The sequence below is a fragment of the Melospiza georgiana genome, chromosome 14 (assembly GCF_028018845.1).
Source record: "Melospiza georgiana isolate bMelGeo1 chromosome 14, bMelGeo1.pri, whole genome shotgun sequence".
Taxonomy (NCBI): Eukaryota; Metazoa; Chordata; class Aves; order Passeriformes; family Passerellidae; genus Melospiza; species Melospiza georgiana.
In genome coordinates this window covers 14,555,143-14,581,876 of record NC_080443.1, presented here as the reverse complement: position 1 = coordinate 14,581,876, position 26,734 = coordinate 14,555,143, and the positions used below count along the sequence as shown (strand labels likewise).

Below are 26,734 nucleotides of genomic sequence, written 5' to 3'. Positions count from 1 at the left end.
ACTCACCCAAAGCTCTGCTGTCCTGCCTGGCTGCAGGGTGTGCCTGGTCTCTGCCGTGCTTCCACCAAAGCATGGTGTATTTGCCATAGATTTCTTGGGATGACCTTGTGCTGGACATGCTGTCTTTGGGAGCAGCCTCGTGGCTGGAATGGGAAGATCTGGCACTAAAGTCCAGTTCTGCAATCCCAGGCAGACAGCTCTTGCCACAGTGGTGCCCCAGCTGGGCATGGTACCCCTGGGTGGGGAAATCTGGTCCCATGGGGATCACAGCATGGGAACAGCACTTCTGTGGGATGGAGAAGCTGAGAACCTTAATAAGGTGGGCTGGGCAGCCCTTGACTGCAGGAATTTGACCAGGAAGTGGTAACAGCACCAGATAAATGGCTTTTGGGGTGGTATTGGGGCTTTGCCCCTTCTGGAAAGAACTTCTCTTAAAGGAGCATGGCCAAAAGGAGCCAGGACTCCTGCAAAACCAAGCCTTGTCTCTGGTGGGCAGAGCAACCTGGCCTGCAGGACAGGCAACCCCCTGCTCTGCCCACCAGAGGCCACACCTTTTCTTTCTCATCTGGAGGAGGAGCTGAAGCATCCAGGTCCCTCTGGGTCTGGGCTATGGTTTTACCTCTTTCTGGAGTGGCGGCTTGCCTGCCACCAAGAGCTTTCCTGGGAATCTTGAGGCCATGCCCCACCTGGCTGTGCCAGAGGAGCTGTGTTCCCCATGCCCAGGCTGAAATGCTCTTTTCCAAGCCTGTGCTGTGCTTTCCAAGGCCCTCAGGAGCCAGCACTGCCAGCAGAGCACCCACATGAGGCATCCACTGCTGCACAGGTGCCCCTGCCAGGGAGACACTGACCTCAGGACCCTCATCCTCAGGGGAGCTCTGAACCCTCTGGGCTCTTCCACATGATCCAGCCACCTGATTTCCCATGTCAATGTTTGTTCTTTTCTTTCCCAGCTCATATCTCTGGCACGAGTGGTCAGTGCCAACTTGGGCACCTCCCTATCAGGGCTGCAATGGCAGCAGGAGGAGGGGAATCCCTGGGAAGGAATGGCTGAGGGACAGGAGCGTGGGTGAGGGGCCTGATGCTGGCAGTGCATTGCTGTGCTCAGAGACACGGCCAAGCCTCCCCCGAGTGCCCTCCCTGCCCCTTGGCAGAGCTTCTCCTGCCCCAGTTACTCCACACAAGCCAGCTGGAGCCCAGCCAGTCACCACAGGCTGGCTCCATGCCCATCTCTCCCCGTGTTCCTCCCTTCTGTCCCACGCCACTTGCTGGATGCTGGGAGATGAGCAATGTCAGGGATCCCACCAAGGATTGCTGACAGTTCGCAGTCATCGTCCCCCTTGTGGCCATTGCCAGCCCCATGAGATGTGTGTCACTGCTCCCTTGGGAACACGGAGACAGGACTGCTGACAGCTGGGACAGGCTCCATCACCCGGGGCATCACCTGGGATGTGGTCAGGTCCCCAGGGCATGGACAGCCCTGTGTTCTGAAGGTGGTAGGAGGAGGAGTGGGAAGCTGTGCAGGTGGAGTCCAGTCTGGCAGTACTGGACACAGCTCCTGGGGAGAAGAACTTACCCCAGGCACTGCTGGCAGTGGTCTCCCTTTGGGTGCTGGGATAGCAGACCAATTCTGGGCAGAGCCAAGCAGAAACAGGGCAGCTGATCCTATTTTTCAAGCCAACACTAAACTGGGGGAGGATGATCCAGCTTGGACCTCTCTGCAACTGGGATTCAGCCCTGGTGAGTGCTTTGCCTTTACAAGTGCAGCCAGGTGCTCTCCAGGAGCCCATCCTTCCAACCCTCTGAGACAAGGCTCATCCCAGGGAGCACATGCTGGAGCTAAGCCACTAGGGATTGTGCCACCCATGGTAACTTGGAGGCCAGGGACCCCTGAGAACTTTAGGGTGCTGCAGAGCACGTGTTCTTCAGGAAGCCTCAGAAAAGGCCAGATGGGCAGGTCTCCCTGCTCAAATGCTTGCCAAGTGGTGTTGGCTTTTCCTTTGCACAAGTTCCGGGTGTTTGTGCTCATGGAGCTGATTATCTCCCCGTTTCCTCTCCTGCCTGATGTTTCCTGCCTCCCTCCCTCCCTTTTGCTGGTTTTGCCCTTTGTGTCAGGCTTATTTCCTGGCTCTGGGAAGTGTCAGACCTCAGTGTCCCCCTGCCCCTGGGATGGCAGCACATAGCCCTGTGTCCTTTCACTGGGTGCACTACAGTGCCCCAGGAGACACTTGAACTCCCAGCTCCCCCTGACCAGCTAGCTGCTCCCTGGGAGCACAGGCAGGTTTGAACAGAGCAAGTGTGATTTAGGATCCATCTGCTTTTACCAGCTGATCCAGCTCTATTCTGAAGCTGGGGCACAGGTGCCAGCATTGGTTTCAGCAGTAGGGAAAACCAGACCACTCCTTGAGGACTCTTCCTGAGGCTGCACAGGGTCATGGAAACATATCTGGGGACTTCCAGAGACCATGGGTGGGGAAGCTGTCACCCAGAGCAGCTCAGACAGCCTCCCTTGGCCTCTCTGGAGCCAGGGTAACATCTGGGGGCAAACATCTCTCTGCTCCAGGGAGCCCAGCAGCTCTCCAGGCTCAGTGGTGGGAAAGGCCCACATTTCCCAGGCTCTTCCAGCAGCTGCCTTATTCCAATATCCACTGGCAAAGACTTGTTGCACACCAGGAGCTGGAGTCAAGCAGGTCTGTGGGTTGGGGCAGGAGCACTGAGGACATCATGACTCCTGACCTGGCTTGCCAGGATCAGGGCAAAATCCATTTTGAGAGACACCCAAGTGGGGCAAATGGCAGCAGGCAGAGCCTCTGTGAAAGGCACAGGCTGCTGCAGGAGGAGAGGGTCCAAAAGCGGAAACGAAACGGAAAAGGGCTGCTCCTGTGAGAGCCGTGCAGCTGCGGAGGTGGAGCACAGGCAGGTCACAATCAGCCGCGCACGAGGAAGTGCTGGGACAGCAGCCAGCGTGGCCAGGCTGCAGCAGCTCCAGGTGCTGCAGAGCTTTGTTGAGAAGGACCAGGAGCAGAGGCAATCAGAACTGCAGGGACCTCAGCCAGGACCTGGAGATCCCCTCTGCAGGAGTCGTCTTCCAGCCAAAACTTCCTTCTGCCAAGGTGTGGGTGCTGCCTGGGATGGAGGGGATGGGGCAGCAGGATGGTTGCTGTGGGGACCATGTGCTGGGTGGCACTGTGGTACTGGGGGGCTCTGAGGCCTGGGTGACCATTCCCAGAGACCCCAGCAGTGGGAAACACTGATGCTGGGAAGGCTGGACTGTCTGGGATTGCAGGGTTTGGGGGGTGCTGGGGTCTGGGCTGCCATCAAAGCACAGGGACCCAACTTGTGTCCGTGAGAAATGAGGCTCTGGAGGGGGAATGACCCGGTCCCTGCAGCACCAGGGCTGCTGAGGAAGCCAAGTGGGACCAGCAGATAATGTGCTGAGGCTTCCTCCTGCACAGCTGCAGCTGCAGGGCTGGGGTTGCTCCATTGCTATCAGCCCCTGCAGAGCCCCGTCCATCCCTTCTCCCTCCCTTATTATTGTTTGCCGGGAGGAAGCAGCTCACCCAAGTCCCACCTCAAGCTTTTAACCCACTGATGCCTGCCCTGATGCTCTCCACTCCCATCAGCCAGAGCCAGGCAGACTCTACATCTGCTCTGAGAGGATGGTTTCCTACTAGGAGCTTGCTCCAGGCTTTACCTCCCTGGCAACCAGAAGCACCCCTTGACTCATCTCCCCCAAGCCACCTTGTCTCCCATGGGTCTCCCACAACCCTTTCTGAGAGGGCAGACACTGGCATTGCCACCTCTAAGGCCCTGAAAGCTTTAGATGCCATAATTCCCTCCTTCCTTTCTCTTCCCCTTTTTAGCTGGTTGGATCCTGTCTTCTGCTTCCTCTGGAAGCCCCCTAGTCTGGTGGGGGGCACCATGGAGACAGCCGCTTTACCAGCTTCACACAGACTTAACCCAAACCCCTAATAAGGGGTTTGGAGGAAATCCATCTTGAGGAAGAAAAATGCAGCACTTCTCCAGCTTTGTTTGAGAGGCTGGGATTTAATCAAACCCTGGAATGTCCAGAAGTGCTCCTTGGGGAAGTGGAAATCAGACAGAACATCTCAGCAGCCTTCTCCAGATTGTCATCTTCTCACACAACTGAGCTCTGCCAAATTTTCCCCACTTCTCAGCTGGCAAGGAGGGGACATCAGTGTCCCATCAGCACAGGCTGGGCTGTGCCCTCCCTGGTAATGACCATCGAGGGACACCTTTCCTGAGCATCAGTGTCCCTGCAGGAGCAGAGGTAGGTCAGCCACTGCTGAGCCTGATGGGGTGAGCAGAGATCTTCCCTGTCCCCTGTGAATGCCCCACAGATGTTGATAAGCCCATCACATGCCCTGGTGCCCCCTAAGAATAAACCATCCTGCTCTGTGCCCTGGGGCCTGACACTGCCACACCCATGGATCTTCAAAAGAAACCCGTTTGGGAGCACAGGAGGGTGCACCCATGGGTCACAGAGAGGTGCTCACCCTTCCTCCCACAGCTGGGCTCTGCCCATGCCTGTGCCCCCAGGGATGCCCACAAAAGGGATGATCCCTTGGCCATAGCACCCAGTCCTGCTCTGCAGGGTCCTGCCAGGGGTTTGGAGCAGGTCAGCCTCTCCCTGCCCATCCCAGGGCACCAGCTGGGCCTGAATTTCCAGCTTTGGCAGAACAAGTTCCCGGGTGGCTGCACTTGGAGTTGGCACAGTGCCGAGATGCCAGCGTGCCTGACCAGTGCTGTGAGCATGGGGGGGCTGTGGAATGGTGGTGGGGCTCAGCCAGGCATGCCATGGGCTGGGCCAGGCTTCTTGCTGCTGTCTACAGACAGGAGTTGCTAGAGGGGTGTTCTCCTCAGGCCCCAGAATGTCAGCAGTCAAATGTATCTGTTCCAGCTCCTGACCCAGACCTGCTGCCCTGGAGCATCTTCCCCCCCTTGTTCTCTCAGGGGAGTGGAGTTAAGACCTGTGGGATGGCAAGAGCAAGCATCCAAGCTCATTGTAATGAGTTCTCTCCCCCATGTCCCTCTCCTTGGAGCCAGGGAAGTGACGCTGGGGAGGAACTTGGCTCCTCTTGTTTGTTATTACAGGATAAAATTACCCTTTAAAGCAGAGCCAGTGCTGTCAGGGCTGCATACCATCCGGGAACATCGCTCCTTCCAGCGGCTCCACACACTTCTGGCTATTGTGCTTGCACAGAGCCAGCCCAGCCCCGGTCACAGCAAGGGGGACACAGGTGGGGGGATCCAAAAAGGAGCTTCCAGGCTCTTTTCCCACTCTGGGAAGTTTGGGAGCATAGGGAAAAGGCCTCTATGTGAAGAGGAGAGCTTTTGTGACTCTGGGATGTGTGGAAAAGAGGAGCAGAAAGCAAGGGCTGGGAGCAATGAAAGGGAAGGGGGAGCTGGATGTCATTGGGGTGTTTTTGGGTTTCTCTTATCTCCTGGGATGCTCACTCTGGCTCAGCTGGGGACCCTGTGGATAGGGCAGCCTGCTGCTTGCTGCTGTGTGCAGGCTGGGCAGTGGCGAGCAGCTGGCACCCATCTCACCACCCCACAAGCCCAGTGGCAGCTCAGCATCTCCAGGCAGTGTGAGCTGGGAAGAAGGCTTGCTTCTCCTTCAAGCTCCAGCCTCTGTCCCTGGGGGTCCCAAATCCAGGGGATCCCTCTCTCCTGTGAGCTGGATCCCCAGGAGAGACCCAGCACCCCAAGGCTTTGGGGGACATGGGCTTTCCTTAGCAGCAGCCTGGCCACCTCTGGAAGTGTCTGGGGGCTCGCTCAGCGTTTGACTGCCCCATGCTGAGCCATGACGTGCCCATGGGGTGGAGGGGAAGGAAGCTGGCCCGGTGGAGCCGAGCCAGGGAGAGCTTCCTGCAGGGAGCTGCAGCCTCCAGCGCCTCCCGTGCTGCCGCGGGATGGAAGGCAGGAGGAAAGAGACTGTGAGAGCCCGAGCAGGAGGGAAAGCAGGAGGAGAGCTGTGAGAGCCCGAGCGGGATGGAAAGCAGAAGGAGAGCTATGAGAGCCACAGCGGGATGGAGAGCAGGAGGAGAGCTGTGAGAGCCCGAGTGGGATGGAGAGCAGGAGAGCTGTGAGAGCCCGAGCGGGATGGAGAGCAGGAGCAGAGGTGTGAGAGCCCGAGTGGGATGGAAGGCAGGAGGAGAGCTGTGAGAGCCAGAGCGGGATGGAGAGCAGGAGGAGAGCTATGAGAGCCCAAGTGGGATGGAAGGCAGGAGGAGAGCTGTGAGAGCCCAAGTGGGATGGAAGGCAGGAGGAGAGCTGTGAGAGCCAGAGCAGGATGGAGAGCAGGAGGAGAGCTGTGAGAGCCCTTTGCAGCCGCTCCCCAGCCTGGCATCCGCCGGCTCGGAGCCGCTCAGGAGGCGAACGCCAGCTGGGCCCTGACACCGCCACCTCAGCGGGGTGTCGAGGGAAGCCTGACTCATCCCCAGCAGGAGAATCTGAGACTTGCAGATGTAAACAGAGCTGGCCCTCGCATGCCAGGACATGTGACAGATACAGGAGAGACCTGCTGGAGCCACAGCCTGGGGCTGGTGGCATTCACACATGTGCTAGAGGCATGAACAAGAGCTGGAACGGGCCCTGCTCAGGAGCATCACTTGGCTGGGGAGGATGTGGCAAGATCTCTGCTATCAGCCTATCCCCCCTCTGCAACCCGTACCCCACTGGCAGCTCGTTTTAGTCCTGGTCTTTCTGTTTGACTGTCACTGCTTTCCTCCAGGGCCACCCTTCCCAGCACAAATCCATTTGGGCCAGCAGCTCAGGAGAGGTACAATAGCTGCAGGATGACCACGGCAATGGTGGCCTCACCACCTCTGGAAGTATTAAAAATAAAGTATGGATGGGACATCTGATGAATGTGGTTTAATGGTGGGCTTGACAGGGTGGGGTTAATGGACTTGATGATCTTAAAGGTTTTTTCCAATCTTAATTTTTCTATGAGAGGTAACTCCTGAGATGCCACCCCACAGTACCAGCTTCAGAAGCAGAGTGCAGCCTGTGGTGTCAGGAGGTCTCCCTGCATGTTGTGCTGGGATAGAGAGAGCATGGAAATGCCAGTCTGGGAGCACAGAGGCTCCCCAAGTGCCTGTTCCATCTCAGGAGCAGGGATCACTCAGACACCTCACAGTTATTCAACACACTCTCCAGCACGTGATTTCCCTTGGGTTTAGATGTGCCATGCTGTGGGCTCCAGGCTGGAGAGCTGCAGGCCAGTGGGGAGAGGAGATATCACAGCCACTTCCTATCCTTGCTTACCCTGCACAGCCAGTTTCATTTCCTTAATCTCCATCCCAGCATTTTCTTTGTTGTTTTCTTTGGAGGGGAGAGAGCTTTGCTGGAGGCTCTGCTCACTGCAGTGCAGGGAGCACTTTCACACTCTGGGAGACCAGCGTGGGCCCATCTCTTCCCAGGTGGGCTCACTCTGCTCTTGGGTGCAGCAGGTGCTGCTCACAGGGGGGGACAGGGACCCCACCTCAGCCGTGGAGCACATCAGGGTGTGTGGGATCCTCTGCCCTGCTTGGGAGGACTATATTTACATGCATTTGCATACAGCTCTGCCAGGTTTGCAGACTCAGCCCTGCTAAAACACCTCGTGCTCCAAATGGCCTTTTGCTCTCAATCCTTACAGCACCAGCTTTGGGGCAATGTGTTCCTACCTCAGCCAAGCTTTGCTTCACCTGGTGCAATGTTGAGTCCTCAAGGCTGCAGACACCTCAGCTGTGCCATTGCCCAGCTGTGCCAGTTGCCCTGCCACTGGCTATGTCTGCTGGGCTGGGCTGGTTTTGGGCTTGCCCACAAGCTCAGCCTTCCTGCTCAGTGTTGGACAACAGCAAGGGACTGCAGGAATCTTGTGAATCATGGATACTTTTGGAGTGATCCTGTGGGTGTGTGTGTGAGCTGGTTCCTGCTGTGCTGAGATGGGCATGGCTGCCAGCTTGCAGGAGCAGGAGTGGTCCCAGGGGATGTTCAGCACCCCAGGCTGAGCTGGGACAGCAGTTGGAGATGCTGCCAGCAACTTTCCTGGGGTGGAGAAGGGAGATAGGAGGGAGGACAGCTGGCTGGTGGCCAGAGAGTCTGGACCAGTGCTGTTCTGCAGCTCCTCACCCTCCTGGCCCATGCTGAGGCTGAACCTGATGAAGTCACAGTCTGGATGTCCTGGCTTTGCTGCAAAGCCCTGACCTGGATTCCAGATTTCTGGCCAGAGTCTGGGAGAGCTGACCAGCACCCAGTGCTGGCCAACACCGAGTGGGTTTGTGGCTAGTCTGGGGGTATCCTATCCTTCCTTTTCCTGGTCCTATGAGCAGGCAAAGTGCTGGGACACACAATTCTGCCCCATGGAAAGGTTCAGGCTGGGTCAGGGCTGTGCCCCAGCCCTGCCGTGAGCTGGCCCCGAGTGTGTCGGGGAAGGTTTTCCAGCAGAGCTCAGAGGACCTGCTGGCACAGCCTTTCTGTGCTGCTGGCCAGTTCCTGAGCACGGCCAGGGCTCTGGTGAGTCAGCTGGAGCAGCAGCTCACATTGCTCATGCTGCATCAGCGCCGCCCTGGCTCCCTCAGCTTTTACCAGGTGGTGTTTTCCAAAAATGCGCAGCTGGAGGGATGGGGAGCTCGGTGCTGGGATGCTGGATGCTCATCTCCAAGGTGGTGGCAGGGTTGGTGGCAGGGTTGGTGGCAGGCTCTGTGGAGGCGCCTCAGCTGCTCACAGGGGCTGTGGCTGGGCTCTGAGCGTGCTCAGCACTCGTGGCTGTCCCGGTGCAAGGCTTGGAGCCCCGGCCTGTGTGTGCCTTGCTCCAGCAGGAATGCTGAGCACGCAGCAGCTCCAGCCTGGAGCCAAGGGCTGGCCTCCAGCCCTCCAGAGAGAGGGGAGAGGAAGACGTGGCTCCAGGCCCAGCCTGCAGTGAGAAGAGCAATTTGGGCAGAGACCTGCGGTGCGGGGCTGCTCTGACAGCTCAAGCCTTTCTCTGCACCATGGGGTGGCTGCAGGCAGCTGGCACGGCTGCTGCTGAAGCTGCCAGGAGCAGGGGAATGTGCTTGGAGTGGTCTCGGGTCAGCAGGCACTGGAAAGGTTTGGTCCTATGCTGGGAGGACCTCATTAATGCCAGCAGGTTCTCAGACAAAGTGCCCTTGGGCTCAGGGACTCTGTCCTGCACCAATGCCCAGCTTTCCAAGCTGACTGCTAGGAAGGCTCCTTCAGTGACAGGAGCCAGGAGTATCCATGGCCATGCTGGGAGGGTTAGCCCAGGAGTATCTGTATCCATAATGAAAGGATTAAACCAGGAGTACCCATGCATAGCCATGCTGGCAAGATTAGCCCAGGAGTATCCATATCCATAAAGAAAGGGTTAAACCAAGATTATCTGCATCCATGCTGGGAAGGTTAACCTAGGAGTATCCAAATCCATGCTGGGAGGTTTAACTCCTTCCTGCCAGCAGGCACCATACCTCCATAAATCCAGGAGGGAGTTTTGGAGGGCAGGCAGGCCAGGGGTGCTGCTGGAACTTGGGCAGGAGCCTGTCCTTGTTTTTGTTTGCCAAGCTGGTCCGTGCTGAGCAAGCTCCCAGAGCAGGCAGTGCAGTGTGCCAGCTCTGACCTTGGCACAGGGAGTGCTTGGCTCCCCAGCCCAGCCTGGCAGGGCAGCAGGCTGAGGGGAGGGTGCAGTCCCCTCTCCTGCTGTCTCTGCAGGGATACAGCTGCTCCCCAGCAGCAACCAGGAATGGGGCTTAACTTGGGGTGGTGGTGCATAGGTAAGTGGAATGTGGTGGTGTGGGTCAGTCTACCTCCAGGCACCCCAAGTTTTTACTGAGAAGGTGGTCAAACCCTGGAACAGACCTCCTGGAGAGGTGGTCGGTGTCCCAAGCATGTCAGTGCCTCAGAGGCATTTGGACAATGCCCTTAACAACATGATTTAACTTTGTGTCACACCTGAATTGCTCGGGCACTTGGCCCCAGTAGTCCTTGGATGGCACTTTCAACTGAAAATTTTCAGTGGTGACACCATGTACAGGGTGTGGGTGGGATCCAGCCCCACACTTGATCCAGGGGGGATGCTGGTCAGGTGGTGACAGAGTGGCACAGTGGTGCTGACCACACCAAGCACAAGGTGGGTCACCCTGGTGGTACAGGGATGGTGTGGCACTGGACCTGGGTTCAGAATGGACTGAGAGCAGCCCTGAGGAGAAGGGCTTGGGGGTATTGGTTGTGCAAGAAGCTCAACATGACCTGGCCATGTGTGCTGGCAGCCCAGAAAGCCAAACATACTGTGGGGTCCATCCTCAGCAGAGTGGGCAACTGGCTGAGAGAGGAGATTCTGCCCTTCTGCTCTGCTGATATTCCATCTGCAGCACTGCATCCAGTCTGGGGCCCCAAAATAAGAAGGATGTGAACCTCTTTGAGCAAGTCCAGAGGAGGCCACGAAGATGCTCAAAGGTCTGGAGCATCTCTGCTGTGGAGACAGGCTCAGGGAGTAGGGGCAGTTCAGCCTGGAGATGAGAAGGCTCCAGCGAGACCTTGGGGTCCCTTCCAGTATCTAAAAGAGCAGCAAAAGACGTGAAGAGGGACTGTAGACAAGAACACAGAGTGCCAGGACAAAGGGGGATGGCTTTGAAGTAACAGAGGACAGGATTAGATTGGATATTGGAAAGAAATTCTTCCCTGTGAAGGTGGGGAGGCCCTGGCACAGGTTGTGCAGAGAAGCTGTGGCTGTCCTGTTCCTGGAAGTGTTCAAGGCCAGGTTAGATGAGGCCTGGAGTAACCTGATCTAGTGAAAGGAGTCCCTGCTCATGGCAGGGGGTTGGAACCAGGTGGTCTTTAAGGTCCCTTCCAACCCAAACCATTCTGGGATTCATCAACCACATGGCTTGGTGGATCCAGCCTGGCAGCCTCATCCTGTTGGCCTTTTGGCTTTTCCCTGGTAGCCTCAGGACCTGCTGTCCCTTCTCCCATCTTTGCATCACTTCTCCTTCAGTGTAACCAGGCCAGCCTGGAGAACTGGGCTGGGAGCTGGGACGCCCTGGTTCTCACCGAGCAACCTTGGCAGCAAATGCTCTGCTCCTTGGTGTGGCCCCAGGAGAGTGAGAGTGGTGCAATGATTTCCTTGTCACTGATATTGCCCTGCTCCACTGGGCTCCAAGACCTGATGATGGTCTAATTAGTGTTTCTGCCTCACAGTGCTGGTGGGAGCACTGCTCAGCCTTGTCCTTGCATGGAGGGTGTCTCACCAGGGCTGCAAAGGCTCCAGTTCCACTTAAAACTGGGTCGACTCAGTAGGATCTAGGACAGGTAGGAGAAAGATGGACTTGGGAGAAAGGAGAGGGGCAGGGTGCAGCCCCCCAACAGGCATGTGTCTTCCTCACCCCTCCACCCTCAGGGATGCTCAGAGGTGCCAGGGTTTAGGAAGTGGACTGGCACTTGTGGAAGCAGCACGGTGTGACTGTGGCATCCCTAGGGTGACAGCCTGCATTTAGACTGCCGCTGCCTGTCCCTTAGCTGGGGAAGCTGGGAGTGCTCATCTGCTGCTTCCCTAGGATGCTGGAAGCTGGTGGGATGGGGAATGTGGATCAGTGCCAATGCTCTGCTCCCCCAGAGTGCACTTTCTGATTGGCAGGGGTCTGAGCATGGCTCAGATGGATGCAGGAGCTGAGGGGGAAGGCAGGGTGGGGTGCTGGGTGTCACAGAGCTGGGAGCAAGGATGTTTGGGTGTTCCCTCTGCCACAGACTGAGTGACTGCACAGCCTTGGCCATGTCACTTCACTGCTGGAATGTGAAACATGCCCGGGGTCCCTCAGAGAGCACTGAAGCCTGGGAGGCTGTGGCGGCCCTTATGGGGGAACACAGGGGCGGTGAGGGAGGAGGTATTGCTCCGGCCATCGCTTCCCTGGCAAGGGGAGGCTGTGGGCGCTGTGTGCGGCAGGAAGGCCAGCAGCAGCCCGGGGCCGAGCAAGCCGGGCTGCCCCCACTGCCCTCGCCCCGGGGGAGGCGGGATCCTGCTCCGGCTCACGGTGGGGCTCGTGGACCCCCGGGAATGCTGATGGGCCGGCGGGTGTGGAACCCCGCGGGCCGTGGCGGCGGTGACGGTGGCGGTGCTGGCGGTGGCGATGGCGGTGTCGGCAGCGGTGTCGCTCGCCTCGGGGAGGGAGGTGCTCCCGTCCATGCAGCTGCCATTGGCGCTGGCTGGGCCGTGGTTTCCTGCCGAAATCACATGGCTCCCGCGTTTCCATGGAGAGAGCCGGGGTGGGCGCTGCCAAGAGCCTGCACGAACTCCCCGCTTGCTCCCGTCCATGGGAGTGGAACAAAGGGGATGCACCGAGCCAGGCCCGCTTTCGCCCCGCGCCTCGCCCCTCGCCTCTCCTGGGACATGTGAGTGCCGCCCGCACCTCCGCACCCCGCGGGCACGGGAGGGTCGGGGGGAGCGGGGTCGGTGGCCCTGGCAGGGCTACACCCTTGGGGGGCCACGTCGCCGCAAGCCACCGCCCGCCCGCCCGCGTCCCCTCTGCCGCCAGCCCCGCTGGGCGCCCCACGCCGCGCTGGGGGCTCCGGGCTGGGCGGGAGGGCAGGGACGGCGACACGGGCACGGACACGGGCACGGACACGGACACGGGCTCCGCTCCTCCGCCCCACTGCAGAGCGCCGCGATCCTCCGCGCTCCGGCCGGCACCGTGGCCGGAGCCGCCCGCAGAAGGAGCCGCCTGACAGTGGGGTGTCAGGGCGAGCAGCCTCAATGTCACCGCTGCCCCCCGACCCTGTCTGGGACAGATCAGCTTCTCCAGCCGCTCTTTCGCTCCCGGGTTTGGAATGACGCTGGTGGCACGAACCGTGCCCTGCCCCGAATCCCTCGGGACTGCAGGCAGGGGTACGGGCAGGGGTACGGCGGGCGAAGGAGAAGCTGCCCGTGCCCATATAGGGCCGTGCCCGGGCGCCGGAGCCCTGATCCCGCGGGAGAGGCTGCAGCCATCGCCCCATGGAGCCCCGCTTCGGGCGGGACCCGCCGGGCTCCCCGGGGACCGGGGCGCTCCGTGTCAGCTGGGTGCTGCCTCCTCCTCCCCTCCGGGGCCGCGGCGGGAGGAATGCTCGGGGGAATTAATGACACAGATCTCGCTTTGTTGCTGGCCCGATCCTCCTGTCTCCCAGCCCTTCCCAGCCCTGCCAAGAAGTGCTCGGGAAGGCCTCGCACCATTAACCCTTCCCCTGCCGCACCATCCCAGGGCATGCAAACAGCCTCAGCGGGTTTTGCCCTTGCCGCATTCCCAGAGGAGACTCCCGAGGGCGCCGGGAAGTCCTGGGCATCCTATAAACCCCATATCTCCCGTCTCCTGGCTGGTGGCCTCGCTGCGTCCCCCGGGCAGGGCTGGGACGGGAGGCTGTGACGCCGCGCAAAATCCAGCAGTGCAGGGCTTGTCACCGGCTTGTCACCGGCTTGTCACCAGTGGCGTTGCCTCCTCTCGGCTCGCTCGTGAGGGTCCCCGGTGCCTTGCCACAGTCCCCTGGGTGGAGAGGAGCTGTGGTGGCGTGGTGGTGGCTGAGTCCCCACGGAGGACATGCCATGATGGGGTTGAGCTTGGAAATGGGGGCAGCAATGGACATGGCAGGGGTCGGGGATGTCGAGGGGAGCAGCTGAGAGGTGTTGAGGTGCAACCAGGGGATAGCTGTTGATCTGCAGTGGTGAGGACAGGGATATCTCTTCCCAAGCCTTGCTGAGGCTCCTGGTCAGAGCTGCTGCTTTGCCCAGGACTCTGCTGGCTGGGTTGCAGCAGGATGCCTGCGATGGGCATTGGACGGGAGGAGCTGGATGGGTGTAGGGTGTCCCCCAGGAATGCCACCAGGCTGGAATCCAGAGCGTGCCCGTGGCTGAGGCTCCTGCCATGACACTGACCTAAAGGACAGGACCCTGGGAAACCCATGGCAGGCAGGGAGCAGCTGGCATTCGAGGTCCCCTGGGCACGGTAAAGGCAGCCCAAGCGCTGGCTTTGCGTGGGCTGAGGGCAGTGCTGGGCTGGGACGAGCTCCCCGCCGCGTGCTTTGGGGTTATTTATAGGGCTGCCATTTATATCGCTTCTATTTCTGCAGCCGTGTGGGGACTGTGCGAGGAAGGAGGGGGGAGGGCTCGAGTCTGCCACCGCCCCGTGCCCAGCCCCTCCAGGAAAGGATGCTGCCATAGCTTGGGGCCAGCCTGGCTGGGGGCAGAGCCTGGCCTGGCACGAGGGCTGGTCTTTCCCCAGCCCTCATGGCATCCTCTTGTGGAGAAAACTCTGCGTTGGGCTCCCAGGATTTTTTGGAGTTGGCTTTGCCAGTTTTAGCAGAAAGTAAAGTCCGAGAAGTCAGCTGTAGCACTGTGGTGGGGGTGACCACCTGCAGCTCCAGGACCAGCTGTCCCAGCCCAGGACAGGTCACTTGATCACTTACTCTGCTTCTTCAAGCTGTGGCTGTGTGTCTTCTTGCCAAAATTGTCATCTCCTGACTTCTCTCAGGACTCCCCCATGGCCAAGAGCTTTTTGGTCCCTCACCAGACTGATTCCATCTCCACAAACCTTTTGGGCCACCTTTTGACACTGACTGAGGCTGATCTATGCCCTTTCCTGTCAGGTTTCCAGCTGTGGTGACATTCCCAGCCACTCAAAGATGTTTGTGGAGTACTTGTCCAAAACAACCTGAAATAGCTTCTTCATCACCTTGGCCTTTGGTGCTGGTGCCACTAAGGCAGTGTTGAACTGGGGCTGGTGGCTTCTGCAGGGGCTAGGTAGGCTCAGATTCAGTGCTGGTGGTCCCTGAGCCAGCAGGGAGAAGCTGGAGAATTTCCCTAGGACTCTGCTGGCAGGATGTGGGATCTATGGGAAGCTGGGCAGGGAAGTGGGAATAACCTGCTGGATTTTTCTGCCTGTGCACAAACTGACCATGGCTGTATGTGTGTGTCCAAGCATGGCTGCCCAGGGAGTGTTTGCATGTTCAGCTGTTGTGGTTGGGGTGGGGATGCCCCAGGCCTGGTACCAGGAAGGCATGAAGGGACACTGCCAAAAAGGGAGCACCTGGGGCATTACACCCACAACATCCCTGCTGCAGAGGAGGGATTGAGGCAGCCAGCCTGGCAAGTTGAGCTGAGCCAGAGTGGTGAATATGCAGGGAAACCTCCTGAGTTGAAGAGTCACATGGAGATGTCCCTTTCCTTGCACCCACTCTCTATTCCCAGCCCAGCCCAGAACAGGGACTCATTTAACTCAATTACCACCCTGGCACTGCCAGCGTGGCTGTGCCCTTCCTCTGCCCTCCCTTGGCAAGGTGTCCTGAGCTGTCAGGCCCTGCAAGTGCCTTGCAGGGTGATGTGAGGTGCTCAGAGGGCACGGCTGACGGCATGTGTCCCCTCTGGTACCCTCTGCCACTTTTGGAATGCCCAGCCCTGTCTCCTGCCTGCTCCTGGTGGTCTCCCCAAGGGAGATGCCCGGGATGGTGCCATGCCAGGCACCTCACCCATGTGTCAGCTGCCACACAGATCCCCCTGGGACTGCAGGCTACAGAGAGGCAGAGTCCCCACAAGCAGCACAGCCTGGCTGTCACCCCTCTGTGAGGGAAGCCTGGAAGTCCCTCGCTCTGTGTGACACCGGGGAAAGCCCCTCCCGCAGCTGGGGCAGCTTTAGCGTGGCTTTCTCATTAACCTTTAATGAGAACAAACAAGCTGGCATGGCCGTGGCTGCGGGCGCGCTCCTGGCCGTGTGCCGGCCGCGGGCTCCGCACACTGCCAGCCGGGGCAGGCTCTGCTCGGGGAGGGATGGCCGCGGCCGGGGCGGTGCCGCAGTGATGTCGTTCCCGGGGGAATCAGCACGGGGTGAAAAGCCGCCGGTGGCCACTGCCCACGGCAGCCGCCAGGATGGGACTCTGCCCGTCGGTGGGGAGAGCCGGGGGGATGCATCGTGTCCGGGAGAGGTAGGAGACGTGGTCTTGGTGCGGCTTCTGGAAGGCTGGGGTGGAGATGGGCTGCTGGCTCCTCATGGCGCTGGCACTGAGGCTGGTGGGCACCTGGGATGGTTTTTGTTTGGATGCTTCTCAGAGCCAACCCAGCCTCACCAGCTCCAGCTGCTCTCCCAATGTGGCTGATGCTGCGCTGGGCACTGGGACCTGAGGGTGGCCTGGGTCACAGCATTCTCTGGTGACACTGCTGCAACCTCAGCTCTGCAGGCCTGACGGTGGCTGGCTCCAGAGTCACCTGTGGGTGCCCACAGTGGGGCAGCCATGCCACCATACATGGGAACCCCTGACGCTTCTTGTCCCCGACGGGACCTGCTCTGTGCTGGGGAAGCAATCCCACAACAGGCTCACTCTCTAGGGGAGGGGTTAACTTTGTGGGAGCACCTCCTATCTGCAAGGACCCCCAAGACTCTGTCTCAGTGCTTTTCCTCCTGAACCTGTCCTGACCTTGCTCTAAAATCAGCAGCAAACAGGAAAGGAGCCTGGGAGGGAGGTGTTTCTTCCTGCTCCAGTGACGTGGTGAGGGGCAGCTGATCCCAGCCTGGACAGAGGGGGGTTGCAGTCTTGGGTATTCCCAGGACCAGGGCTGAAGCATGGTGACGTCTGTGCCACAGAGTCTCCTGGTTGTTTAGGGCACTAAACAGGGAGCTGCGGGCCTGAGAGCTGCTGCTGGCTGCTGGCATTGGCATGGAGGGCAGGTGGGTCTGCCACACTGTGCTGTGGGAGCTGGACCCCCATGGAAAGCAGGACAGACATTCCCACATGGGAGTTGCACCCCAGCATCTTTGGAGAGCCCTGTGAGGAAGCCCTGGCTGAAGTGAGCTCCTCCAAGGCTTTGGATACTCGGGATACAAAGTAGGGACTTTTGAGCAAGGAAACCCTTTTCCCAGTGGCTCCTGGGTCTTGGAGGATGCCCACAGGCATACCACGGGATTGCATGTTGTGGGAAGCCTACAGCAAAGCCACGGTGATTTTATATATACACAAATATAACTATATATATTTATTATATTTATATATACTTATATTTAAACCCAAGCAATGCAGAAGCAAGCGGCAGTGGTGTGAGCATCAGCTGCCCACGGCTTTGTGCCTGCCCGCAGCGGAGCCGGCGGGGACGGGGGCGAGGGGCTGTGCATCCCCCGCCCAGCCCCGGGTGCAGCTCAGAGCCGGCGGGGCGTTCGGCAGGGCGGTGTGTGCTGGCCCTGGGTGCCGGCAGGAGCGGGGGTCTCCAAGGGAAGCGATCGGAGAGGGGCTGGAGCGGGGAGGGGAAGTTTGCAGTGTGTTCCCCTCCCTTCCACCCGTGCCTCAGTTTCCCTAGGGGGGCGGTGGGGAGGGAAGCATACGGACCGAGGTGTGCTCTGCTCCGGGTGTGGCCGGTGCTGGTGGGGCCCCTTCCCTGCAGGGGGGTCAGGCATCCTCCCGAGTCCTCCCATCCTCCGTCCCCTTGAGTCACGCCGGGGCTGCGGCGCTGGGCAGTGATGTCAGCCCGCGGGCAGGGGAAGCGGGGGAGGAGACTGCTGCCCGGGGGGGCCCTCCGGCCGCGGCCCCCGCACTCGGCGGACAGACGGCATGAGAGAACAACAACCGCCCGGGACGCTGAGCGCAGCCCGAGGGGGATGTGCTGCCGCAGCACGCCATGAATGGCAATCCGAAAGGTACCGAGCGCCGGCAGCGCCAGGGCTCCCCGGTGAACGGCGAGAATTTGGGGACCCCCAGCTGTTCGAGGCTCCCGGGGTGATGTGGCTGGGCTCCGGCGGGGTTTTTTGGGGTGAGGAGTTTTCTTGAGGGGAACACTCTCCCTGGCAGGGACGCCAAGGACACGCGCACCCGCCACCTGCAAGGGACGCGGTTGTCACCGCGGGTTGCAGTGACGGGGTGTCAGGACAGGGTCTCCGTGCAGGATAGAAGCCCCTGGCTGCCTGATCTGCTCTTGCCTGCACTGAGATACACCGTGTCTCAAGGCAGGAGAGGGGCCACAGCTGCCAGCTGCTCTGGGGTGATGCACCCCTGATGCCAGGGCAGCACCCAATGTCACGGCAGCACAGTTTTCCTTGGCAAACTGTTTTTTCCCTGCTTGTGCCCCCGTGTCTGATGAGGACAAACAGAGCCCATCTCCATGCCAAGCATCCCTGGCATGGTGGCCCCAGGGGACCTGGGCAGAACAGAGGGCCTTGAGGTTGCTTTTGTGCACTTGGACCAAGTTGTCCGGGCAGGATTTGTGGGGGCAGCTACTGGTACCCAGCAGAGCTCTCTGGAGATAAGGATGTCACGGGGAAGGTGGCATGTGGAACCTCCACAAGGTTAGGCCAGTGCCAGGAGGATCCTTCCAAAGGTTCCCAGCACTTCTGAGAGGGATCACAGCCCACTCAGAAGCAGAGTCTGGTGCCCATGGCCAGGATGCAGCCCCATCTCACAGGGTACAGAGATGAGCGGTGTCCGTGGGGATCCTGACTGGGTGGGTGCTTGGTTTGTGCCTTCGGTGGTGGGGGACTCACTTCACCAGGACCACTGTAGTCCTGGGCTGGTTCTCAGGAGCCATCCTAGAGAACACACTGGGCTTGAGCTTTGCCAGCCCCTGGGCAGCCCCCTGCCCCAGTGGTGGCCGCTTCCCTGCGTTATTGTTTGGGTTTGCATTTGCTCCTGGCTGGAGACAGGGAGCCCGTGGGATGAGTGGCAGGGTCGGGGCTGTGAGCCCCCCCGAGGAGCTGGCTGAGTGTCCGCCTGTGCCGTGCCCTGCCCTTCCTCAGGGATACTCCGCGGGGTAAATAAGCACTTCCTCCAATTCTTCCCATTCGCAGCTCCTTCCCTTTCCTGCTGCCCTCCCCCTTGGCCCAAGGAGCCAGCAGCCTCCCCTGGCCGCAGGGGCGGATATCAGCGCCATGTCCCTGCTGCCATGGGGCTGAGAGCACCCAGCACCCATCCATCCCAAACTGCCGAGAGCAGCAGCACCCAAACAGCCAAACCCTGTTCCCATGGGGGCTTTGGGGCTGTGACCTTATGGCTAAGACTTTCTCTCCGGGTGAGTCACGGGAGCCCGGATGCCATTCACTGACTCATCTGACTCCCAAAAGCCCCCAATCCCTCTCCTTGCCCAGCAGGAGCAGGAACCGGGGGTGTCCTGCCTTCCTGGAGGAGAGGCAGAGCATGGAGAGGTCAGGGAAGAGGCGGCTCTCAGGCTCCTTGTGACCAAGGCGTGATGGCTTCGGTCCCCGGATGCTCCCATCCTCTGTGCTGAGGGGGATGAGGCGGGATGGGAGGGAAGAGCAGCTCCAGCCCACGCTGGGAGCCGGCCAAGGGCCGTGCCGGGGCCGGAAGGGGCCGCCGGGGGCCGGGGTACGTGCCTGGGCTGGGGCAGCGGGGCCGCAGCTGTGCAAACACGGACGCAGCGCTGCTCCCGGGGGAGCCGAGCCCGCGGGCTGCGTTCACAGGCTCCCGAGGTCACCCCCGCCGTGCGCCCAGGTGTCACCCAGAGCTGCTGGGACAGGATCCCCCCACTTGGCTCAGACACCATGGGCAGGCTGGATGGTCCTGTGGCCATCGTGGCCTCCCCCACTGAGGGACAACGTGCCCTGCTGTGCCCCGGGGATGTCCGGAGTGCCATCAGTGCAGGGACCACAGCCCACCCCCCTTGGGTGCCCTGGGTGCTGCTCCTTGGTCCTGGGGGTCTTCCCCGAGGTGAGGGTGCTGGAGCCTGCTGGGTTGGCACCCTGGGCTTTGGTGGCCTTCAGCGAGTGGCATCCCTGGAAGTGCTGGTCAGAGCACCCCCAGTTCCAGGGCTGCAGGGCTGGGGACTCAAGGGGAGCCAGTTTGGGGCGTCTCCGACCGGGGCAGTGTTGATAAACCCGCCGGAGCGACCTGAGGCTGGTGTCTGAGTGTCGGAAACAGAAACCAGCTGGGACCAACCCAGCCGGTCGGACTGCCCCCTCCGCTGCTCAGACCAGCATTCTTGGGATCCCAATCATCTCCAGAGCACCGGGCGTCGAGAGAGGAGCTGGCAGCCGGGCTGGAGAGCCCCGGGGTGGGCTCCAGCACCCCGTGCTGTGCTGCTTGTTCAGCTGCTCACTGCCCTTCTGGCCGCTGCCCACGGGCGGTGCTGGCCAAGGACGGACAGAGGGACACACTCCCAGGATTGTGTTTCCTGCGCTGGGAGATCTGGAGGCAGTCTGTGGCACGGCAAAGGTGAGCAGCTTGGTCGGGACGCAGGTTCGTTAGCACTGAGCCCTAACGAAGGGGGCGGTGGGGCTTGCTGGGACTGAACCTTTGGGGCAGGACCTTTTCTGCTCAGGAGGGAGAAAGGATGTGCTTGGGGCTTTAGCCCATGGCAGGGACATGAGTGTGCCGGTGCTCTGGTGGTGGCAGCCTCATGGTAAGCCTGGCACGGGGCTCAGCAGCCTGGGTGAGATGTGGTGCCCAGTGGTCCCATCCAAGCATGCCCCAGGCTCTGCTCCCTGCGGGGGCTGGCTGTGCTGCTGGTACCAGGTACCTCTTATCTCGGTAATGTCAGGAATGCACCATGCTGGGGATTTTTCCTCCTCTGTGAGCCAAGCCCAAGAGTGCCAGGAACAGAGACCCCACATCGTGCCTGCCCTGCCTCATGCAGGGAGTGCTGCCCTTCGGCACCCAGCTGACTGCTGGTGCTGGGCTGGAGCATCCTTGGGGCTCCTGGAGCATCACTCCTGCAGAGCAGGGGTATGGTGTCCCCCTCCCCTGAGGGGGCTTGGGGTCCTGGCACAGGATCTTGGTTGCAGGGTGCCAGGTCTGGGGATGCAGAGTGCCGTGGTGCATCCTGGTGGATGTTTGGGGGAGAGCTGGGTCCAGGACTGGAGTGCGGAGTGCAGGGATGTGGTCCTGTCTGCAGCCACTGCTCCCTGTGCTAGTGAGGGAACCTCCAGTGCTTTGGAGCAGGACCCAGCATGGCACAAGTGTCTGCTGGAGCCTCTGAGGTGCCTGGGGAGGTGGCTGCAGATTGCTCTGAGTTGTGCTGGGGCATCAGTCCCCTCCAGCACACCCAGCATCCTTCTCCCCCTCCTGCATCCTCCTCCCCTTGAGGCTCTCAGCATCTTTCTCTCTGACAACCTCAGCATCCTTCCCCACTTCAGGCTTCTGCCTGGGAAACTCCTTAAAGGTCCCTCTGTGCTCCACAGTGGCAATGTGGGCTGGAGAAATATGGGTTGGCAGGACTGTCCTCACCCTGAACTGTGACCTGCCCCACACATGAGAGCCTTGTCCTGTGGGTGGTGGGTGGCTGAGCCACTGTAGCACGGGAGCCACAGGCCCTCCTTGCTCAGTGGGGAGCAGATTAAAGAGCCCTGCAGAGGGTAATCTGCCCAGGCCTGCAGGTCAGCCGGGCTGCCAGGGATTAGAGCTCCTGGTAATGAGCTTAATTGGGACAGTGTTGTCCTGGAAAATGGAGGGACTGGCACCCAGATAACGCTGTGTCCGTGGGACCCGAGTGGCTCCATGGTGTGGGCTGGGACACGAGTCCCAAGGGGGAACCAGATGGACCTGCTGCCTCCTGGCTCCACTGGGATAGAGGTGAGTGGTGCTGGTGGTTAGCTGTGACTGCAGATGGCTCCGGCACATCCTGGCTGCTGCAAATCCCTGGCCCCAGCCTGGCGTGCGGGGTGGTGAGGGACACAGTGCTGGGGGGATGCCTGCCTGTGGCTGAGTGGGTGTGAGCTGTGTGGGACCAGGCTGAGCTGGGCTCCTGGGCGTGGGGAAGGAGTGGGGATGGGATGGGAATGGGATGGGGTGGAAGCCCCAGCAGAGCCTGCCCTGCGTTGTTCACTGTCGGCCATGCTGGAGACAGGAGGAGAGGCAAAGTGAGCTCCTTAGGATGGAGGGAGGTGGCTCTGGCTCAGTCTGTCAGCCAGGGAAGCTGTGCACCCCTGGGGTCCTGCCTGGCTGTCCCTGGTGCTGTGTGACTGCTGGGCACCGTGTGGGCTCATCCCCAGCAGCTGCCAGAGCTCTGCTCAGGGCTGGCTGGAGCAGAGGGATTGACCTGCCATCAGTGGTGGCCAGAATGAAGTGGAGCATCCTGCATCCTGCCCTTCAGTGGCTGCCCTGTGGGCTGGGCTCCTTCCTGTGCACAGCTGGCACTTCTGGGGGCGGCAGGGCCAGGAGCCCTGTTCTCCCCAGCTCTTGCCTTGTCCTTTGGGCTGCCCTCCCCAAGGCCCAGCCCTGGCCAGGGCTACAGGGATGGTTCCTGTGATGCAGACTGGCAGCCAGGTGCAGACCCAGAAAACTGCTCTATCCCTGACTGGCATCAACTGCATTGGCTGTGGTGGGGACAGGCAGCTCATGGTTTCAAGGTTCCTGGCGCTGTCACTGCCACGAGCAGAGGACAGGGTGCAGCAGCCTTGGGGCTGGACATGTGTGGCCTGCACAGACTTTCCAGGGTCTGGCAGGGAATGGCTTGGCCTTTTCTTCCCCCACGCAGAGCTCCTGGCAAAGCTGGGAACTTTCCCAAGTGCTTTGTTGTCCTTGGGTTTCCCTCCTGGTTGCTGGAGTGAGCGGAAGCAAGTGAGGAGTCAGCAAAGGGCTGGGCAGCCGAGTCCAGCCCTGTGCCTTTCCTGCCCCTGCAGCAGGATGGCACGGGTAACAAAGGACATGGGAGAAGGTGGGGTTCAGGAGGAGGTGTCTGGGCTTGGGCACCGTGTAGAGTTTGCCATGGATGTATCTGGGAAGGGCCATGGTAGGCACCGGGCATCAGCCCCTTTCTGTAACTCCCACAGGGCCAACCTGGGACATGTCTGGGTGTGCCCACTGAGAGCTCCCAGCACCCAGAGCCCCACTTCACCAAGGGCAGTATCTCTGGGGACAGCATGGGGTCTGTGTCCCAGTGCCACCAGGAGCGTTCTTGGACTGAGAGAGGGGGAAGTCTCCCATCCCATGGTCTGTGGGTGCTGTTCTCACTGCTGATGGCAGTCCTGCCTGCATGTGTGTCCTCACCGTGCTGCTGGTGACCCTGATGTGTCATTGTCCCCAGGGCGGCCCTCCAGGTCACACTCAACGATGTCACTGTCTGTGCGCCCGCAGCGCCGAGTCCTCGTCACCAAGATCAATAGGAGCCAGTCCTTCGCCGGAGTGAACTCATCGGCCGACCGGCCCTTCAGGTACGAGATGGCTGCTCATGCTGCCTGCCACGGGCACTGGGGACAGGCTGGGGCTCTGTGGGGACCTGCTGTGCATCCTGAGGCTCTTTTCCATCCAGCTGGCCCAGAGTCTCCCTCAGGGATCTTTTTGGTAGCCAGGGGCTCTTGCACAGTGGGGTGCAGGGAACACTGAGGCCATGTGAGACATCCCAACCTTCTGCTGTGCCATGCCCCAGCTGGGATGAGGACCCTGCAGCCCTGTGGCTGCTGCCACGAGAGCATAAGAGAGAAGGCAGGTGTAGCTCACCTCATTCTTCAACCAGCTCCTAAGACCTTCCCTGTGACCACCTCATGATGTTTAATGGGTGCGGTAGAGCTGGGGTGGCTTTGAAGTGTCTGGATGGCCTTGACATCCTGCGGCAGCCAGTTTCGGGGTTGAGAGCTGGTGTGAATCAGGGTTTCCTCAGGGTCACCTCAAACCTATTGTTTGAAAGGTTTTACCAGCTGCCTGCCAGCTGCAGTGTGAGGAGCAGCTGTTGCCTGTTCCATCCTCTCCATCCACTGGTTATGTTATGGTCCCTTCATACCCTTCCTCCTCCTCTCTGCTGAGCATCCCAACATGCTGCACTTCCCCACCAACCCTCTCTACACCATCCCTCACTCCTGGCTACCGTGTTTCAGGTAGTTCTTGGGTAGCAGGCAGAGCCTCCCTGTGCTTTGACCTCCTGCCCTACTCAACTCTGTCCCCAAGTCCTGTGCAGCCTCTGGGCCAAGTGACACTTTCCAGGTCACCAGCACATCGCTGGTGATTTGTGGGTACCAGAGGGGGCCCCTAGAGACAGAGAAGAGTGAGGACTTTTAGATGCCTGCAACCCAGTGGTTGCCAGGGAGATGCTTGTGGGAGATGCCTCCAGGGACCTTGGAGGATGGGAAGGAGAAGGAATGGTGGAAATTAGGTGCTTACCCATCTCTTGGGAAGAGGCCAAGACAGTAATTTCCCCACCCATGATTCGGGGAAGTCTTTTGGTCACTTCTGTGAAGAGCAGCACAGGATGGGAGGTACAGGCTGGGAAATGAGGAGCCCATGGTGTCTCGACGATGCTTGGGAAGGAGGAAGGGAATGGCCGGTGTGAGTGAGGCGTTGCTGGGCTGGGGAGTGACTCCATTGCACAAGGCAGGAAGGGTGGTGTTCACTCCCAGCGCTGGGTCGGCGTCCGCGGGTCGGCTGGGGGAGGCAGCTCCATCCAGCAGGTTTGGTGACATCTGGAGAGGCACAGCATCAGTGAGCGTGTCCCTGCCCCATGTGGCTGTGCTGGGTGATGAGGTGACAGGGCTGCTGGTCCCCAGGATGCTCCCATGATGGATTGGGATCCTTGCTTAACCCTGGAAGCACAGGATGGCATATTTCACCCTCTATGCCCCTGGCAATCTGGATTCTGGGCTGGAGCCAAGCATGCCCCCTTTAGAGGGCAGCCAGGGCTGGAGATGTCCTCACAGACCCTCCAGGAATTTGATTCCAGGTGGTGCCTGCCTTTGCCTTGTCTCCCTCCAGCTGGCACCAGGGCCCTGGTTGACCTGGCCCAGTGGATCTGGCCTCTGTGGCAGAGATTGCCCTTTTCTAGGTGCCTGGCTGGCTGGAGCACCCAGAAGGACCCTGGTGCTGTGTGCTGATCCCAGCCTCTCTCCCCAGGAATCTCTCACCTTTCACCCCCACTGTCTCCCGCAAGACTGGCTCCAGGGTCAGTAGGATGTTCTCAATGTCCCACAAATCCCCACCACCCAAGGTGCCTCAGCCCAACCGCCTGGACGAGGTGTATGAAGCTCTCAAGAAGGGCCTGACGTAAGTGCTGGGTGGGTGGAGGCTGAGAGCTCCTGAGGGGCATGGGGACAGCTTGTGACATGGCTTGGGGTTGGCAGCTCTCTGCTCCCACCAGGCAGGGACATGCCAGGTCTCTTGGGCATGTTGCCTTGGTGTCCCAGATTGTGTGGGGTTCCGCATCCCATGTAGAGGCATATATGGGTTCCCTCCCACACCTGTGTGCTGGAACAGGGAGTGGGGATGTGCTGCCATGTGTGCTGGGCTGGTGTGGGCTGTGGGGAGCAGGAGCCCTGGACACAGCATCCCAACCTGACCCCCATGGTGTGATTGCCCCCAGAGCCTACCTGGAGGTGCACCAGCTGGAACTGGAGAAGCTCAGCACGCAGATCCGTGAGTCCAAGAGGAATTCACGCCTGGTGGGTACCACTTAGGGAGAGCCTTATGGGGAATGGTGCTTTGGGTAAACAGCTGGGCTTGTGGGCACAGCTGGGACAACTCGTGGTCCATCTGTGCATGGGGCAGAGCCCATTTCTGTGGGGTTGTAGGGGCCAGCCCAGGCTCTGGTGTTGGGGCTCCCATCCCTCTGTCATGCACTCTCCAGCCCTGGCTGGGTGCTGCATGTCCCACTGCCATGCTATGGGTGGTGGGTACCATGTGCTGGGTCTTCTTTGGGTGGGCAGAGCTGGCTTTGTGCTACATCTTATCCCTGTCATCTTTCCTCCAGGGCTTTCTCTACGATCTGGATAAGGTAAGTAGGATCAGTGTCGAATTCCCCTTCCTTGTGCCTGGGATGTGCTACTGCCAGCCCCACTCTACTAGCACTGCCCTGCTGCCTTGTCCCCTGGGAAGGACAGGGTCTGGGGCTCTGCAGGCAGGGTGGCCCAGGTGGGCAGGGGATGAAGCAGAGATGATCTTGTAACCCCTTTCAGGCAAACAGAAGCTGTTGTTAGTGAGTGCAGGGCATGGGTTAGCTCACAGGCTGGGAAAAAAAGCAGCCTGGAGCCTGGCTTGGCTCCTGGAGGACCTTCTGGTGCATGGGTCTGGAGAAGGCTGCAGCACATGGGTGCTTCCCACTGGCTGCCACCCTGCAGCTCCCAGGCAGGACCCCAGCTTCAGTGCAGGGACTGCAGAGGCCACATTGTGACCTGTGGCTCCTCCGTGGAGGGGCTGCACTGCTGCTCACACCATCTCCTCTGCTTTTCCAGCAAGTGAAGTCAATCGAGCGCTTCCTGCGTCGCCTGGAGTTTCATGCCAGCAAGGTGAGAGCTGGGGCAGTGCTGGGGTGGCCGTGCTGTCCCCAGCCCTGTGCCTGTCACTGCAGCTCTGGCCTGTCCTTGCAGATAGATGAGCTGTATGAGGCCTACTGCATCCAGCGGCGGCTCCGTGATGGAGCCCACAACATGGTCAAGGCTTACAGCACCGGCTCGCCGGGCAGCCGGGAGGCACGCGAGAGCCTGGCCGAGGCCAGCAAGGGCTACAAGGAGTACACAGAGGTGAGGCAGCTGGCTGGCTGGGCTGGCAGGGTGCTGAGTCCATGGCTGGCTGCTCATAGGTCCTGTCCATCCGTCTGTCTGTTCCCAGAACATGTGTCTGTTGGAGAATGAGCTGGAGAGCCAGCTGGGCGAGTTCCACATCCGGATGAAAGGTACCCTGTCCTGCTCCATCCCTGTCCTGCTGCCTGCCTGCCTGCCTGCTGCCTGCTGACGCCCCTCTGCCTTCTCTTGCAGGATTGGCAGGCTTTGCCCGGCTTTGTGCTGGTGACCAGTATGAGGTTGGTGGGACCATATGGGTTGGGTTCTGCTCTTCCTCTGCCCTCTTGTCCTTGGGGTGTCTG

General features: G+C 60.1%; 1 protein-coding gene across 4 annotated transcripts in view; it reads left to right on the top strand.

The window, feature by feature from the left end:
• The first annotated feature begins 2,947 nt into the window (after nt 1-2,947).
• RIPOR1 (RHO family interacting cell polarization regulator 1) overlaps nt 2,948-26,734 on the top strand; it is a 31,508-nt gene continuing 7,721 nt past the window's right edge. For 2 of the 4 annotated variants that reach the window (XM_058033970.1, XM_058033972.1), the window contains exons 1-9: nt 12,126-12,387; nt 22,976-23,102; nt 24,772-24,921; nt 25,238-25,316; nt 25,625-25,648; nt 26,106-26,159; nt 26,241-26,393; nt 26,482-26,545; nt 26,628-26,671. In XM_058033970.1, the coding sequence (XP_057889953.1) occupies nt 12,126-12,387; nt 22,976-23,102; nt 24,772-24,921; nt 25,238-25,316; nt 25,625-25,648; nt 26,106-26,159; nt 26,241-26,393; nt 26,482-26,545; nt 26,628-26,671 (957 nt within the window). Of the gene's footprint in view, nt 3,111-3,860; nt 4,289-12,125; nt 12,388-17,446; nt 17,643-22,975; nt 23,103-24,771; nt 24,922-25,237; nt 25,317-25,624; nt 25,649-26,105; nt 26,160-26,240; nt 26,394-26,481; nt 26,546-26,627; nt 26,672-26,734 lie in introns of those variants that run through there. The other 2 variants (XM_058033974.1, XM_058033973.1) reach the window with 2 other exon arrangements.